General features: G+C 55.2%; 2 protein-coding genes across 3 annotated transcripts; both read right to left on the reverse strand.

The window, feature by feature from the left end:
• Positions 1–63: 63 nt before the first annotated feature.
• Zbtb48 (zinc finger and BTB domain containing 48) lies at positions 64–8,150 on the reverse strand. Of its 2 annotated transcripts, XM_015501454.2 has the most exons (11): positions 8,007–8,150; positions 6,813–7,505; positions 6,124–6,365; positions 3,421–3,532; positions 2,674–2,766; positions 2,186–2,272; positions 1,868–2,022; positions 1,208–1,344; positions 973–1,137; positions 491–579; positions 64–412 (listed from the first exon to the last, which is right to left on the reverse strand). In XM_015501454.2, exons 2-11 carry the CDS (start codon positions 7,500–7,502, stop codon positions 116–118), a joined length of 2,067 nt encoding a protein of 688 aa, XP_015356940.1. In that variant the 5' UTR covers positions 7,503–7,505; positions 8,007–8,150; the 3' UTR covers positions 64–115. The 2 variants fall into 2 exon arrangements, with proteins under 2 accessions (XP_015356940.1, XP_048639663.1); XM_048783706.1 differs by lacking the exon at positions 3,421–3,532 and having other exon boundaries at positions 2,674–2,881.
• A 245-nt stretch (positions 8,151–8,395) lies between these two features.
• Tas1r1 (taste 1 receptor member 1) lies at positions 8,396–16,497 on the reverse strand. The gene is given in 7 exon segments (XM_015501353.2): positions 8,396–9,526; positions 10,497–10,617; positions 10,934–11,146; positions 11,503–12,079; positions 12,081–12,247; positions 13,869–14,175; positions 16,177–16,497. Coding segments are annotated over 7 exon segments (2,508 nt in total). The 5' UTR covers positions 16,368–16,497; the 3' UTR covers positions 8,396–8,594.
• Between the last annotated feature and the right edge of the window lie 863 nt (positions 16,498–17,360).

The raw sequence follows: 17,360 nt of genomic DNA on the forward strand, positions 1-17,360 counted from the left end.
AAGAAAGCAGCATTGACTGTCTCCAGGGCATCAGGAAACAGACAGTTGGGCAGGCCAAAACAATCCAGTCCAAAGCCACGTGGTTTATTGGCTGGGACCAAGCAGACAGGGTGGGCTACGTGTCACAGTCCTCTGGAACAGCAGCTGTGATGATGAGTGAGGGCTCCAGGACACCGGGGCCAGCAAAGCTCTCCTCTGCACACAGTCTCTGGCCAGGGAGCTGGGAGGCCAGGCTGCCCTGGGCCAGCGACTCCACGATGACCTCAGCCGAGCCCACTTCCAGCTCTGCAGGTGGCTGGAGGGCCACCACCACCATCTTCTCGTCCTCAATGACCAGGTTGCGGAGCTTGCGCTGCCGTGGGTTGTAGTTCTCCACCCGATCGTGGATTTCCATGTGCCTGCGCAGGTGGGCCTGCGGGGAGTGAGAGCTCAGGGATGGGGGCAGAGCCTGGGGGAGGGAGAGGTGACCCTGGGCACCCCTGCCACCTACCTGCCGGGTGAACTTGTAGCCACATTCAGTGCACTCGAACTTCCTCACTCCCTTGTGCCGTCTGACGTGCACACGTAACTGTTCCACGGCTGCAGGAGTGACGGGGCCACAGGTATCAGGAGCCGGGGAAACATGGCAGAGATATGCCTGAGATTGCAGGCAGGATCCCAGGGCCCAGGAGGAAACCCAGCAGGAGGCCCTGGGCAAGGGTCCCCCCACTACTTGGGGCCAGGCCCTGCCAGGCTCTACAACACCTCCCTGAGGTCACAACTGACCAGGCCCCTGGGGAGCCCCAGCCCCACTTGCACTGTCAGCAGCTCCACTCGCCCCTGTAGGCACTTGAAGACAGAAGATGTCTGCTGGCAGGGAGGCTCAGCAGCTGAGGAGCGTCGCTAGGCCTCTGCTGCCCCCCACCTCTATGGACACCCTCCCACTTGGGTCAGCAAGAAACAGATGGCCCAGCCTTGGGCACCCCCAAGTACCTTTGAAGGTCTTGCCACAGATCTGGCAGAAGTGGGGCCGGCCCTCCTGGTGGCGGCTGGCCACGTGCCTCAGGAGGGGCCCCTTCTCGGTGAAGCGCTGCTCACAGAACTCACAGCTAAAGGGCCTCTCACCTGTGTGAGTGCGGTTGTGCTTGTCCAGGCTGGCTGTGGGGACAAGGCAGGGGCTCAGCACTGGCCTTAGCCCCAAGACAAGGAGGTGATGGGCCTGCCTCACCTTGGGTGCGGAAGGTCTTGCCACACAGATGGCACTGGAAGGGCTTCTCGCCCGTGTGCGTGCGCAGGTGCATGTTGAGGTTGGCCTTCTGAGTGAAGGCGTGGCTGCAGAGCTCGCAGACATATGGCCGCTCATTCCTGTTTGGGTAGGGAGACAAGGCAAGGCCATCACAGAGGGAAGAGGCCCCCCCTCACCCTGCTCCAGCTAGGATATGCTGAGCAGGAGGGCTTGGGTGGTACAGGAAAGGGACTCCACCACTGTCCAACAGAAAGGAGTCTATGGAAGGGACTGGGGGTGTAGCTCAGTTGGTAGAGCGCTTGTCTTGCAAGCCCAAGGCCCTGGGTTCAATCCCCAGCACCAAAAAAAAAAAAAAAAAAAGGAAAGAAAAGAAAGGAGTCTATGGAGCAGGGAGTCAGTCACAAGAAACTAAAAATTTGCCCCAAGAGATACAGTGCCTCGTCTCGGCCTGAAGCCCCTCCCCAGCTCCGGCACCTTAGCAAGCTCTTGCTTGTCCCACAGGTCCCCAACCCCAGAAAGACTGCAGGCACTGGACTCAGGGCAGAAGCACACACATCCCTGTGAATGTAAGCAAATGCTACCTTCCTGGCCCAGCTGCAGGCAGCAGGGCCAGACCCCAGGAGAAGATGGGCTGACCCACACCTGTGCTTGGCCTTGATATGCATCTGCAGTCCATTGCGGCTTGAGGCCCGGTGCCCGCACTCCTCGCACACAAATAGCTTCTCCCCACGGTGCTTGAAAGCCTCATGCAGCTGCAGCTCTGTCCGTGACAGGAAGCACTTGGCACAGGTAGGACACTGTGGGGTAAGGGGGACAGCAGAGCGCCCAGGACCAGGTGAGAACAGCATGGGGCTGCCTAGGATCCCCACAGGCCCCCCCAACTTTGTATGGCCACAGCTGCCATGCTTCTGCTCATCCCACCTCAGAGAATGCTGGGCCCAGCCCGGTCTTGACACTTACTGCATGGGGCTTGGGGGCTCCGTGCAGCTTGATCATGTGGCTCTGCAAGTCCTTCTTCTGCATGAACTGCTGGGAGCAGGAGGAACACTGGAAAACAGGCCCACAGTCAACTCCAGGGCAGCCTGCACCAAGGGAACCCTGGCCATTGGGTAGGATGATATGGACAGGGCCCAGTCCAAGATCAAGGAGGGTCCCTGATCTGGCGTGAAAGATGGCTTGAGGGGAAGGAAGCTGTCATGAGCTGCCCATGCCATGCCCCCTATGGAAAGAGACAGGCCCAAAAAGACCCTGGAGGTGAGACTGTGGCCAGGGGCACCACCCACAGATGGAGGTCAGTGGATGGGGAGAGAAGGTAGGCTTCTGAACCTATGTCAAGGGGTAGGCCTCTGGGAGGATAAGGGCACCAGGCAAAGGCTCAGCAGGAAGGATCCTGGGGCCAGCACCCACCCCACCCAGGCCCTCAGCTCTGGGAACAGACTGAGCCTGACCTTGTAAGGCATCTCCCCAGTGTGGGACACCATGTGCACCCGCAGCTCCATCCTCCGGCGAAAGGTCTCCTGGCACACGGAGCATGTGAAGACCTGGCAGTGTGAGGGGCAAGCAGGGCCAGCATCAGGGGGAGCCTCTGCCTGTGACAGCAGTCTCTGCTGGGGCTTCCACTTGCTGCTGGGAAGAGTCTGCCTGGGGCGGGGGATGCTAGGGTGGGAGAGGGCAACATGTAACCCACCTGCCCTGACCATCACTGGGCACTGCAAACTACCATGTGCTGAGAAAGGCTTGCCCACCTCAGGCCCAGACAGGCTGGGTGCAGGGACCAAACGACTTCACCCACAGTCCCTGGCCTCAGCTGCAACCAACAGGCCTCTGGGAGGATAAGGGTAGCAGTTAGCCAGACCCCACCCACAGGGGACAACTGTGGGATGGTGGGCAAGGTGGCCGGAAGGGCCTTCCCAGGAGCCATTCCTTCTCCAAAACTGAGGGTAGAGCTGGGCCAGGGGCCTCAGCAGGTAAACCCAAAATGCCTCCCAAAATGTCCTTTCAGGGGTTGTCCCTCCTTCCCTGGAGGCCTATATTCCACTTGTACCAGAGTGTGGACCTGACGACATCCAAGGGCCCTGCAGCTATTTTTAGAGTCATCATCAGAGATGGTCTCCTATTTGGGCCCTTCCCAGATAGCACCAAGACATGGGCCAGCGTGCCCCTGCCCACAAGTACCTGGGTCAGCTCCCAAGTACCTGTTCTGAGCGGTTCATGCAATTCCGGGCTTCATGCTCCAAGAGGTTCTCCTTCCGAAAGTAACACTTCCCACATTTGGGACACTCAAAGGGTTTCTCCCCAGTGTGTTTCCTGCCAGGAGAAGCCACAGGGGTGTGGGGGCTGAGACGGGTTCCTAGCTCTCCCTCACCGGAGGCCCTCTTTGAGCACCACTGATGAGGGCTGCACAGCAGAGATGAAGATGTGTCCTGGACTGGCCATGGCTCACCACATGACCTGTGAGACCCCAGCTGGTGAACACGCAGAGAACAAGCCCCCGAAACCCCTTCCAGCACAGAGGCTCTCAGGAGAAGGCACCCCAGACCATAAGCCCACACAGCTCTGTGCTTGAGGTCACAGCTGGGAACCAGCCTGAGCCCCACCTCTGCCAGCCTCCCTACGTGGTCCCACAGAGGCTGACGGCTAGCAGTCTTCTTTCTGAGGCAGTAGTATCCCTGGGTTCTGACTACCTGGAGGAATACTTGTCTTCCCAGAGCCTCTGTGGGCTCCATCTTCAAAACTGTGGCCAAAATCGGACCATGCACCTCGCTGCTACCACACAGTCCAACGGCAGATCTGAGCCCCGCATGAGCTAACACACATCCTCCCCTCCACACCATCCTCCCAGGCAAGTTTAAATTCAGAAGCCAGAGGAACCCTTTTAAGACAAGTGGCCTCGGGGCTGGGGATGTGGCTCAAGAGGTAGCGCGCTTGCCTGGAATGCATGCGGGACCCGGGTTCGATCCTCAGCACCACCTATAAACAAAGATGTTGTGTCCGCCAAAAACTAAAAAATAAATATTAAAAAAAAAAAGACAAGTGGCCTTAGTAGCCCTCCATGAGCTGGTCTGCCCGGTACCTTGTTAGCCTGGCTGTGATGTCTCCCACTCAGCCCCGAGAAAGGCCTTCGCCCTTCACCCCTTCCCAGCACCTCAACCTGCCATTCTCACTCCTAGCCAAGAGCTTCTCAGAGGTTCCTGTGCCTGCCCAAATGCTATTCCCATGGATGGCTTCCTTAGCTGCTTTAAATCTTTGCTCTTTAAATCCTTCCCTGTAAGTCACCCAGACCATGGCTATTTAAGACAGCAACTGTCCCCACCCTGACTCCAGCCCCTGGACCCACTGTCACACTACACATTTACTCATTAGGTTTTACGCTTTCATCTGCACTGTCCTACAAGAAGGTAAGCCCTCAATAATGACCTCTGTTTAGTCCACTGGTGTATCCTGAGTGCTCGTAAGTCTTGTCAGCTATCTGGCAATTTGGTTTTTTTGGGGGGCAGTGCTGGGGATTGAACCCAGGGCCTTGTGCTAGGCAGGTGCTCCACCGGTGAGCTACATGCCATCCCTGTCTGTCAGTCTGTGGAATGAACTAATGAACACTGACTGAAGAGCCCATGGGCTACCTCACAACCCGCCAGAGGCCAATTCTCTCATCCCCTGCCACAGTATCAGCTGTCCTCAGGCCCTGCTGCAGTGGCCTCCTGAAAGCACTGTTCCCCTCCCAGCTCTCAGGGCCATCCAGCAACATACAGCCCGAGATAAAGAGGAATGGAGACTGTTCTGCACTGGAATCTTTCAGTAGCAGACAGCCTAAGTGTCTGGGCAGGACACACAGGCCCAGAGTTCCCCACACACTGGGATTACCCAAAGGCTCCACTAGTGGTAACCACCCTGAGGTCGAGCACAGGGGTAGCAAAAGGTCTCAACCCCAGCTCCAGCTCCAGGATCACCGCTGGCTTCCCAGAGTATCAGACTGAGAACAGTTATGTGACACAACCTGGCTTGCTCCAAAAGCGCACTGTGATGTCTTGGGCTGGAGAGTGGCAGGAATGGAAAGCCTGTCACCTACTTGCTGTCCCCAGAGGCTTTGCAGGCGCTCCAGAGCAGCGCTGTGCAAGAGGACTCTCTAGGACAGTGGAATGTCTGCGCTGTCTGCTTAGCGGCCAGGAGCCACACGGCTACCAAGCACTTGAGATGGGGGTAGTGTGTCTGAGAAACTGAATTAACTAATTTTAAATTAAAATGGATTCACAGGGGCTGGGGTTGTGGCTCAGTGGTAGAGTGCTTGCCTAGCACATGTGAGGCACTGGGTTCGATTCTCAGCACCACACAAAATAAGTAAATAAAATAAAGATATGTGTCCATCTACAACTTATTAAAAATAAAACAAAAACAAAATGGACCAGGGGACTGCTGGTTACCTTATTGGACACTCCAGCTTTAGACAAATGGTCTTTTATGCTCTACTGACACCTCAAAGCTAATGTCCCCAGAAATGGAAATAGCACCAATCCTCAAGATGAGCACCTAGCCCAAAGCCCACACTGCCAGGCTTTAGAAACTGCTAAGGTCAGGCCCTAGTTTCAGCTTAGAGTCCACAGGATTTTCCATTCCCCACAGCAGAAGCCAGGAGGAGGTCAAAGTCCACAGTTGGCACAACCTGTTGACAAGGTGTCTACTAATCCATCTCTAACCAAAAGACACACAGTAGAAGGGGGAGGAAAATCTGACCCAAACCAGGTTCCCACACCCTGATAAACAGAGGTATGCCCACACCAGGCACTATGTTAGTCTGAGCTAAAGCCCCCAGCCCCTACAAAGCCCACAAGTGGGAAGTACAGGACCCCTCCCCCAACATAGGAATGGCAGACAGGAAAAAAAAGTAGAAAAACAATGTTTACCTGTTGTGCACTTTTAGATAATATTTGCTGAGGAACTTTTTATGACATGTGGGGCATTCAACCGGCACCGCTGTACCTTTTCTGTTCTCAGCGGGCTCGGCTGCTAGGGAACCTGTACCCAGAGCTGGCTCTGCAGCACAGGGCTTTCTGATTATGTTTGACTTCCTCCTGGTCAGCACAGTCTCAGGCTCAGAAACGTAATCGCCATCCCCGTCGTCCTCAACTTGAACCACCACTTCCCACTAGAGTAGAAGAGGCAGCAGGAGGGGGTGGGGTCACCAAATTAATCAGCAGGGGTTGTGGGGACCCAGCGTTAGTTCCATCCCAAACCCCAACCCAGATGAGTCCTTTCATCAGGGATTGGTCCCTTCAGGAGCCCAGGGCAGACATCTGAATCTTGGATATGGGGAGAAGTGACTGTTTCTATAAGACACGGAAGCCTGGCCAGATTTCACTACTTGAGGGAAACATCTATAACCCTGATGCTGCCCACTCCACCCCCAAAGAAGTTGGCAATCGTAGACAGCTGTAACTCACAGAATGGTCAGCTGAGGTCACTGGCTTCCTATGTTCAGAGAAAGCCTGTTCCACTACAACAGAGATTCTACTTTGGGGTCCAGAGCACCCCAGAACTGTCCATCTTTTCCCCAACTTTTGCCTCCCTGGTTCCAGCACCCTGGGCACAGTACCTCATTACACCCGCCCTGCAGCTGGGCACCTTCAGCCTCAAAGGGCCTTGGGGGCACTTTGCAGTCCTCAGACTCTTTGTCATCTGAGGGACAAGGCTTCAGAGCCTGCTTGAGTTTTCCAGCAAGGAAGGAGGGGCTCTCACTCTGAATAGGGGAGCTGAACTGGGACCTCTGGGGGCTGCGACTGCCTCTAGGCTCCTGATCCCTGGGGACTAGACCAAGAGTCCTTGTAATCTCCTCTTCCTCCAAGTCTGTTGGCTCCTTAAAGTGGCTGTTCACATCCTGAGGGGCAGGTTTCCCCAACCCACTCTGGCCACCTGATGCCTGTCCCACTGAAGTTTTGGGCTGGAAGCTCTGGCACAGCTCCACAGCCTCTGGTACTCGCAACTCCCTGGCTGCCAGGAGCACTTGATCCCGGTTCCCTGAGGTGAGGGCGAGGTGACCAGTGTAGAAAAAGTCCAACAGGAGGCCAAAGATCCCAGAGAAGCCAGCAGGGAGGACAACACTGCCCCCTGGGCCATCCCCATAGAGGCTCTGGAAGAAGTGGCTGCAACAGGCGAGGACACTCCAATGTGCCTTGAACACCAAGCCCCCCACGTCTAGGGTGGCATCGCAGTACTGGCCCTTCTCCCGCTGCTTGTTGAGCTCCTGCAGAACCCTCACACTGTGCTGAACGAAGGAGCCGTCCATGGTCTGAAGGAGAAGAAGGCGGAAGTGACACCCTGGCCAGCCCAACCGAGAATAAGAGAAAGCCCCTCGTTTTGACAAGATCGAAAAGGGAGGATGGACGCTACTCACGCACACTAATCAGGAAAAGGGCCGAGGTCAAGGTTAAAGGGTGCACCGCGGGGCACAGGAAGGGACTGACAGCTGGGGGCGGGGGGAGCGGGGGTCATACTGGATTGGCCAGAGGATGGTGCGGGCAGGGCATGGCGGGGACAGGACAGGGTCGTGGAGTGGTGCGGCTGGGAATAACGAAGTTTGAGGGAAGGGGGCGGCCGACGAGTGCGAACAGATCGGCGGGGCTCAGCCAGAGGACCCCGAGCCGGGGAGGGCGGCGGCCGCGCACAGGTGAGCGGAGCTCACGCCGCACCCGCAGGTCGCGAGCGGCGGGCGAAAGGCGGCCGCGGCCACACTACCGTCGGCGGCTAAGGCGGCCCGCAGTCCCCCTCCCGTGCCCCGTGCCCTCCTCACCCGGACCGGTCCTCCCTGCGCCCGCTGCACCGGCCCCACTTCCGTCTCTTCCCTTCCACAGCCCACGGACCAACTGCCCCGGCCCGACGTGCCCTGCCCACCGAGCGCAGACGCCGCCGACGCCGCGCCGGATGTGACGTCAGGGCGCGCCGGCCCGGGGGAAAGACTCCGAGACGTAGGGTTCTCAGCTCGGGCCTGGGGGCGGGGCCTCTGAGAACCGCCAATGGACGTAGGGGGCGTGGCCGAGCCAAGTTTTCCAGCGACGGGCCCACCTTCCGGAGTTGCTTGGCAACGCCACGCTTGGCCGGGGCTGCTAGGCGCTCAGACTAGGACCAGCGAGGCCCCACCCTCTCCAGACAGCGTGCGCCAAGGGGACGTAAACACGCATTTCACCTCTTTATTGGCAGCCCCCGGAGCCTGGGGTCTGTTCACCCGTGCGGTGACACATCGCATGCCAAGATTGAGATGCCCAAAGATCTCCCGGACACTGCAGGCCCTCCACCCAGCTTGACCAACTTCAGCTTTCAGGGCAGGATAGATTGACAGCCCACCCCGCCCCGCCCCAGCTGGCTTTGCCTGACCCGCTGCTCAGGAGGGGCTGCAACGCCTAGTATAGTCCTGGATGGAGGCCTGAAAGTGCTCTGTGTTATTGAGGTCTGGGCGAAAGAGGATCACGTAGCACTTGGGGAGGAAGTAACCACTGAATCCGCTGCTCAGGCAGGTCAGAAAGGCCAGCACATTGACCACGAGCAGGTACTTGCCCTGGTAGACGCTGGCCACGGTGAAAAAAGTAATCCAGGATACAAAGTTAAGGAGTTGGCTGAAGGTGACACATTTGGCCTCGTTGTAGTTTTCTGGCAAGTCCTTGCCCAGATAGCTGCAGGCAAAAGCACTGACCGAGAGGAGGCCATTATAGGTGAAAGCCAGCAGGAAGCCCAGTGAGTTGCTCTCTGTGCACTCAAGCACCACCAGCTGAGGAAAGCGTTGATATTCCCTTGTGGGCAGTGGCGTCCACACTACAAGCCAGATTAGACAGATGAGCAGCTGGGCCATTGAGCTGATCATCACAAACAGGCCAGCACCATGACATTGGACCCAAGCACGGTAGAACCTGGGCACCTTGGTGGAAAACTTGAAGATAATGATCAGTTGGAAGGAGCGAACTGTCAGGCAGGATAGGAAGATGGCAAACCCCAGGGAAAAGAGTGCCTGGCGCAGCAAGCACGCGGGCAGCGTGGGTTCCCCAAAGAAGCCATAGACGCTGCAGCTACCTCCTGCCAGGGAGCCCAGCATGAGGAAGCATAGCCTACCTCCAGCCGACCTCACCACAGGGGTATCTAGGTGCCAGGCAAACAGGCCAGCAGTCCCAACCAGCAGCAGCAGCAGCAATGTATTAGCTGCTAGCAGCACCCAAGAGATGGGTTCCTGCCAAGTCAAAACCACCACTGTGCGTGGGAAGCAGGTCTGGCTTCCCTCAGGTGCCCACTCTTCTTTCCCACAAAGCTGGCATCCGTAGAGGTCTGAAAGGGAAAACAAAGGTGGTTCCTGAGAGCCAGTTGAACAAAGTAGGATTGGGGAAAGGAGGCTTGCAGGTCCGCTAGATGCTGCGAGACCTGTATCACAGCAGCTTCCTCCGGAAAGCATATTGAAGCGGGCAGTGTCAGGAAAGCCTGGAGTGCAGCTGGAGGCCAAGTGTTTCCTCAAAGTGTCTGTGTCAGTTACATACTCTGGAGAAACACGGATAAGTTCTATGTGGCTCATGATCCAAAAAGGGGTTTGCAAACCCAGAGGGCCTTATAGTGGTCGCTCTGCCCCCATGCCAGTGAGGCTGAGCTCCAGTACGAGCAGCCAGCCCCAAAGGAAGGATGTGGTCATCTCTTTCCAGCACTTCCACTAGCCAAATCCACTTCCTAGGCTTCTGCTCTGTGATTTCTGAGTCCTGACTCTCTGGGGACAGAAGGCATAGTGTCCCATCCCCACATCACCACAGAGAAGTAAAAGCGAAGAATGTGGCCCCTAGTGTTCAGCTCTGGGCTGAGCCTTTAGCTACATAAGTTGCTCTCTGGCCTCCACTTTGTGTCACTGGGTGGTATACTCTCCTATGGCAGACATTCTACCAGGTATCTAGGAGCTGGCTGTGTTCAGCATGGGCAACAGAAGGGACTTTCCACAAATAGGATGGGAGAGTACAAAGAAAACAGTAGCTACATCCGGTGGAATGAAGAGGTTGAACTCAGGATAAGATGCCTCTGCAGATGTGACATGAGCTCTCTGATAGAGGACAAACCATGGTCTAGAGATTTCCTTCTGTTGTTTCTGTCTGCTTGATCAGAATTCAATCTGGAGGCAGGTGTCTGTCAACCTGCACCTAACTGGCAGCCCATGACTGTCCTGGGGCTGAGTGTACACACGGGGCCTGGGAGAGGTTCTTTACCTGCTGGACAGCCCCTTGGAGTGCTGATCACTGGCCCACTCACTTTGTTCACTCACCACTCTTGTTGAGGAAGGTCCCAGCCTCACAGGGCACACACTCAAAGCAACAGTGGTGGAAACCCAAGACCACCCGATGGTGCCCTTCAACACAGTCTCTGGTACACACAGATGCGGGAACCTGTAAGAAGCCACAGGTGTCCTGTAGCCACACGGAGGGGCCCAAGTCAAAGGACAGCTTACTTGTGAGACAGAGGCAGAATCTCCATGCCTGTGCCTTCGGAGATCACTCCCAGGCAGAGCCCCTGGTGGTGTAAACCTACGGCATCCCAGTGAGCATCTATCTATTAGCACATGAAGCCAGCATCCCTGGCAGGGCTGGGTAGAATGATGGCAGTCTGATACCTGGGGTCCGCTTCCTGCCCTGGGTAAGTGCCACTTTCAAGCTCCTGGCCCCCATGAAGCAGTTACCTGGTGAGCCACCACATCCCCATTACCTGATTGTTCTTTCCATGCCACTGGATATTGGTCTTATTTATGTCCAGCCGAACTGGAGACCATGTGAAGGAGCCAATGACTCTGAAGGTCCACTTGGACCCAATCCAATCCCAAGCAATGATGTTATAGCCGCTGAGAGGATCCCCATTGTCATCAAATGTCACAGTGTCCTCATGTAAAAGGAAATTCACCTTATAGATCTGCTCCAAAAGCTAAAACAGAGATTGTAAAGCTATGGCAGACCACGTAGACACAGACTGCCAGAAGCAAGTGCCAGGGGTCTCTTGGGCTCCCAACCCGGTGATTTTACCCCCGGAACACCTGTTGTCCCTTTCTCGGAGCCCTTCCTACCAGCCCTCCCAGAGAAGGCCTCCAGCAAAGGATTCCTTTGCAGAGATTTCTTTTTTTTAGCACCTTGCAGAAGGCAAGGTTCAGAGAGGAGAGGATTTGTCTAAGGGAACACCATCCCTCAAATCACTGTCTTTTGGGGTGACCAAGAGTGCCTACTCTGTTTGTCTCAGGATTGGCTCTTCTCCCCGATACCAGGGGCCTGGGGCTGGGCTCTTACCTGCCAGGGGTAGACTTGGCCCCTGGAACAGGTTCCAGAGGCACAACCTAGGAGCTGGTGGAGGCCGTGGGCTGCAGCATACACTGCCCGGTACACGTTGTAGGCAGAACTCATGGAGAAGGCCCCAAGCTTGGGCATCGTGTATTCTGTGAAAGTTTGGCACTCTCTGCAGAGCTGATTTGTGCTGCACCAGGAGCCCTTAGAACAGGACCTGGGGGCTCCCTTGTCAGCACGGGCATAGGCCTCCTCAAACTCCTTCAAGCCAGGGATAAGCCTCTGCTGTATGGCCACGCCCAGCACTGTCCCAATGCCCTGGATCCCAGGCACGTTGGTGATATGTGTGGAGATGGCCCAGTCTTCTGAGGCGATCCACACCTTTCCAGTCAGTTTGGCCAGCACCACGGACTTGAAGAACACCCTGGCTAGCTGCCGGCTGGAGAAAACCACCACCACGGTTGTCCTGGCTAGGGCCAGGTGGCGCATCATGCTCCACATCTCCTTGTCGCCCTCTTGGGCAGAGGAAGACATGATGCCTTTGAAGGCAATGCAGATGCCCCGCTTTGTGGCCAGGTCCTCCCTGCCCGTAGTCACCGTAGCTGCCAACCAGAGAGATCCAGACCCACCCGAACTTCTGTAGCAGCAGCACTATAATCTCCACTTGGTACTTGTCACTGGGGATGGTACGCAGAAAAGAGGGGTACTGCCACTTCGAGCTGAGCACCGTGCTGCTGGCCTCATAGCTGATCTGTGGGGGTCCCATTCAGTGAGATCAGCAGCGACCTCAACTGAGGTCCCCTAGTGCCAGCCCTGTGCCGGGTGTGGGGACATGAAGAGGAAGGAGAACAGCAGAGCCATGCTTGACCCATGAGTCAGAGAACCCATTGTGGAGGTTCCATTGGGAAGTGGGGTGCTGGGGAGCAGTGGAATCTGCCTGGAGGGCCAGCTGGAGGAGCCCTGCATCCCAAGCACAGGGAACGAACCCTGCCTACAGGGAGGGGAATAGTGTGGTGTGGCTGGACATCAACAAGGGCTTCCGCCTGGCCAGGGGTCCTCTTCATGAGTGAGGCAGGGCTGGAGGCCTTCACTCTTTTTTTTTTTTTTTTTTAATTTTTCATTAGGGATTGAATCTAGGGGCACTCGACCACTGAGCCACATCCCCAGCCTTATTTTGTATTTTATTTAGAGACAGGGACTCACAGAGTTGCTTAGTGCCTCAACACTACTAAGGCTGGCTTTGAACTCACAATCCTCCTGTCTCAGCCTCCCGAGCTGCTGGGATTACAGGCATGTGACACTGCACCTGGCTAGAGGCCTTCACTCTTGATCTGAGGCCTTGGTCTTCATTCTCTAGGCCATGGGGAGACCCTGAGAGTGTTTGAGGTAAACAAATCTAATTCCAGTGAGAAAAGTGTTAGAAAAGCCTCAAGACCAGGTGAGGAGTCGTCATGGTCTGAATGAAGGCTGGGGCAGTGCAGAGTGGGGGCTCAAAGCCAGGCTTAGCATCTTAGTGAGGCACTTAGCAACCTGGTAAAATAAAATATAAAAAAGGGCTGGGGATGTGGCTCAGTGGTTAAGCACCTCTGGATTCTATCCCTCGTACCAAAAAAAAAAAAAAAGTCTCTTGTGAGGAGAGAGGTGCATTCCACATGGAACCCGTCAGTGCATAAGTGGCAGAGTCTGTGGGCCATGGATACTCACAAGTCAGAACACAGGGGACTGAGAGGTGCTCGTTGGCTTTGGAAATCTAGAAGGTGCCCTCCCTAATGGCAAGAACAAGTGTGGTGGGGCAGAATTCTGGGCCACAGGCAGAGCAGCAAATGAGAGGGCGGAGTAAGTGAGCAGCACTCCGGGCCTGAGTTCTAGTGGGAAGGAATAGGAAGAGCCTGGAAGGGCAAAGGGAGCCCCACATGCCTACAGCCCAGGGTGGGAGACTGATGGGCGCAAGCAGGAGTTGGTGCCAACAAGCGGAGGAGCACCCCACCTCTGAGCCAGGAGGAGGAGAGGCCAGGAGCCAGGAGGATGTGAAGGTTATGCACAGGAAGGAAAGGTTTTCAGCTGTCACTGAAGGAGATGGAGCCTTTGGATGGAGAGAGGGCAGTGGGGGGGGGGCAAGAGGGAGCAGTCAAAATGGCAGCGGTTCCCAAGGGGAATGGGTTTCAAGAGGGCCAAGGCAGGGGATCTGGAAGCATCCCCTGGAGAGGAAGGAAGGGGGTTCTGGGGCAGGTGGGGACCTCTGCAGTGTGACTAAAGAACAGGGACCAGCCCCAGATCCCCAAGGGCTGGACTAGCCTTAGAGGGCGCAGCGACTCCCACCCACTTGTCCTAGCTCTGGTTGGATTTGCCAAACCACTGAGGACCTTGCTTACCAGGGGCACCAGGAAGGGACTCAGCATGGCGGCAGTGGTGACAGCGTTGTTGGTGTTGTCGGGCCCGATGATTGCCATCACCTTGGGGGAGTAGTGGGAAAGGTTTTCTTGGATCTCCATGTGGTATGTCCCCGGCAGGCAGAGCATGTTCAATGTGGCATAAAAGTTGGCTGACTCCGAGCACACATCATACAGCTCATACCCCAGGGTGACATTGGGCAGCAGGGCTGTGGAGTTGTTTATCTCCTCAATACCAAACCTCATGGCCTGGAAGAGGTGGTAGCCATGGCCATTGAAGCTATCAGGCCTGCAGGGAAAGCAGAGTGAGAGCTGAAAAGGTCAAGGTCCCTCTAAGACCCACCAGCCTCCTAGCGTCCCAGGCTTGTGGGGTAGAAAACAACTCTGAGCCGGGAGGCTGAGGCAGGAGGATCATGAGTTCAAAGCCAGCCTCAGCAAAAAAATGAGGTACTAAGCAGCTCAGTGAGACCCTGTCTCTAAATAAAATACAAAATAGGACTGGGGATGTGGCTCAGTGGTTGAGCGCCCCTGAGTTCAATCTCTAGTACAAAAAGAAAGAAAGAAAACCTTTGAGGTCATCTGCCCAGGCCTGTACTGATATAACTTCAGCACGGGCCCAGCAGCACACACAGTTCAGGATGTGCTGGCAGGCCTGAGGAGAGGCAGGGCCGAACTTACAGAATGTGGCCTGCCCCACCAGGCCCAGAGTCCTGCAGCAGAGCAACCTGCTGTATTAGAGGTTCACTTTAAGGAACTTCTCTCATGATCATGGGGGATGGTGAGCCAGAAATTTGTAGGGTAAGACACCAGGTGGGATATTCTGGCAAGAGCTGATAATGTAATCTTGCATTCAAAGGCAGAATTCCCTTCTATGCCAGGGGCTGGGGATATAGCCAAGACTCAGTCTCATAAGGTCTTCGACTGATTAAACGAGGTCCACCTACGGTTTGGAGGGTCGTCTGTCTCTTTTTATTTTCTTTTCCATAGTGCGGATGGAACCCAGGGCCTTGCCCATGCTAGGCAAGTGCTCTACCTCTGAGCTTCATCTCTCTCTCCTCCTTATTTTAAATTTTATTTTGAGATAAGGTCTTGCTAAATTGAATTTACAACCCCTACCTCAGTCTCCCAAGTAGCTGGGATTACAGGCATGTACTGAGTACACCATTCCTGGCTGTACTCAGTCAGTTGATTTAAAAGTTAATCACATCCAAAAAATATTCACAGCAACACCTGAACTAGTACAAGTTCAATGTGGCATAAAAGTTGGCTGACTCTGAGCACACATCAGACAGCTCATACCCCAGGTTGACATTGGGCAGCAGGGCTGGACAAACAGACATGTAAAAATAACCACCACAGGGGCTGGGGTTATGGCTCAGTGGTGGAGCGCTTGCTTTGTACATGTGAGGCACTGGGTTCAATCCTCAGCACCACATAAAAATAAATAGAATAAAGGTATTGTGTCCATCTACAAATACACACACACACACACACACATGCATATATATAAATAACCAGTACACCTGCTTCACCTGGTTAACTAGTTAACTAGTGCTTCTCACTGGGACCTTAGGAAACTGCTGAAGGCCTGTGAGCCTCTGTGCCCCTACTCTGGGAACTGCTGTCACAACAGGGACAAGCTGAGGATGTGGTTGGTCCCTGATTGAAGGGCATGCTAGCCTGTTGTGCTCTCCAGCATCCTGACCTCCTAGAAGGTTCCCCCATCTTTCGCATCCCTTCTACTCCAAGTTCCTCAGGGGAGGCCCACTGTTTCCTGCACACAAACTCCTTCAATTACCTGAAGCCAGTTTCCTGGGGTCCTCCCCCCAGCCTCTCTCCCAGCCTGGGCTTCTTTTCTTAGCTCCTGCCTGCAGGTTCTGACCTGGTCCACATTTCAGAACCTGCATCCTGGGCCAGCAGTCAGGAGTGTTTCAAGTGCAAGCCTCCCACGGAGACCAAAGGCATTCCCCAGGCTCCTGTGACAGTTCACAAGCAGCTGTCTTCTTTCAGAGAGAAGTAGTAAGCATTCTCTACCTGGATGGCCGTCCCAGGGAGGCTCCTGTGTGGGGCATCTGCCTCAGTCCTTTCTCCCTCTGGGAGAAAAGTCAGGAAACTTGAATGGACTCACTCTAACAGCAAGGACAAAGGAATCCATCACAAAATGGAAGCTGGCAGAAGCATTTGGAGGTGGCAACTGTGGAGGGAGGGACTGGGGTTGGGAGCTCAAGGAGTAGCCCAGAGGCCAGTAACAGGTCACACTAAGTGACAGCTCTGCTGGTCCCTCACTTACCTGTCACACAGGGTCACCTGGGGTCTGCGTCTCACCTGCAGACAGTCAGTATGGAGAGGGAATAGGCCTGCAAGGAGGAAATCCCCTGGGAGGCTGAAGTCAGGGGAGAACCACGTCTTGTGGCAGCTGAGAGCCCAGCAGCAGGCGATGGAGAGTGGCAAGACTGCCAGGTGAGCCACCCACGGTGACATACTGGCCAGGCGCCCCTGTGCCCAGCATGGCAAGCAGCAGCGTCTGACAAAGCCTGCCTTAAATAGAAGAGAGGGCAGTTGCCCAGGCACTTCACAAGTTGAGGCTCCTGAAAGGGGTGGGACTGGAGTCCAGTTGTAGAAGCTAGGGTGCTTCTTTTGGTTTTCCGGGCATGTGGTCCCACTCAGGAACTGGGCAGGACCAGGGCATGGATGCAAACCAGGCAGCACCCAGTGACCCCTCCTCTGGACGATGTGGGTTTTGTCCTTGTTCTGGTGCCTGTGGCTTCACCTGGCTCCGAAAGGGAGCACTAGCATTTTGAGCACCAGGGAAGCTGGAACACAGTTTCTCTGACTGCTGTGGGCTTCTATCAGTGAGTTGGGGATTTTTGTTTTGTTTGGGGGTCCTGGGGATTGAACCCAGGGGCGCTTCACCACTGAGCTATATCCCCAGCTCTTTAATTTTTTTTTCTTCTGAGACAAGGTATAGTTAAGTTGCTTAGGGCCTCGCTAAGTTGCTGAGGCTGGCTTTGAACTCGTGATCCTCAGTCTCCGGGGCCCCTAGGATTACAGGAGTACTCCACCATGCTTGGTTGGAAACAGGGTCTTGCTGTGTTGTCTAGGCTGGGCTGTGACTCCTGGGCTCAAGTGATTCTCCTGCCTTAGCCTCGCCAAAAACTGGAAGTACCGGTGTGCACCACTGAGCTGACAGGCAGCAGGCTTTAGAATCCTTTACCTGTGCCTCAGTCAACTGGGATATGGCTTTGAATTGACATGCCCATTCTCAGTTCCCAATTTTCTGACACTGACCGAATCATTATAGTTCAGCCTTGTTATCCAGGGTTGGTCCCTTCAGCCCAAAGACAAATACATGCAAACAAAAGGTATGCAAAAAGGCTGACTTTGTTTAAAATGCCAATCTTGGAGCTTTTTCTAAAGGAAAAATAAATCCCAGGTGGATTTCCGGAGGAGACCTGGTGGTTTCTGGCTTTCCCT

The sequence above is a fragment of the Marmota marmota genome, unplaced genomic scaffold, assembly GCF_001458135.2.
Source record: "Marmota marmota marmota unplaced genomic scaffold, marMar, whole genome shotgun sequence".
Lineage (NCBI taxonomy): Eukaryota > Metazoa > Chordata > Mammalia > Rodentia > Sciuridae > Marmota > Marmota marmota.

Excerpts from the sequence above, each read along its gene's own strand:
- Zbtb48 (XM_048783706.1), bottom strand. The coding sequence starts at position 7,502 with ATGGACGGCTCCTTCGTTCAGCACAGTGTGAGGGTTCTGCAGGAGCTC. Across the intron at positions 1,138-1,207 it reads CAAGACCTTCCGCACCCAAG|CCAGCCTGGACAAGCACAAC; the intron begins GTGAGGCAGGCC and ends TTGTCCCCACAG. Across the intron at positions 580-972 it reads CTGTGGCAAGACCTTCAAAG|CCGTGGAACAGTTACGTGTG; the intron begins GTACTTGGGGGT and ends TCACTCCTGCAG.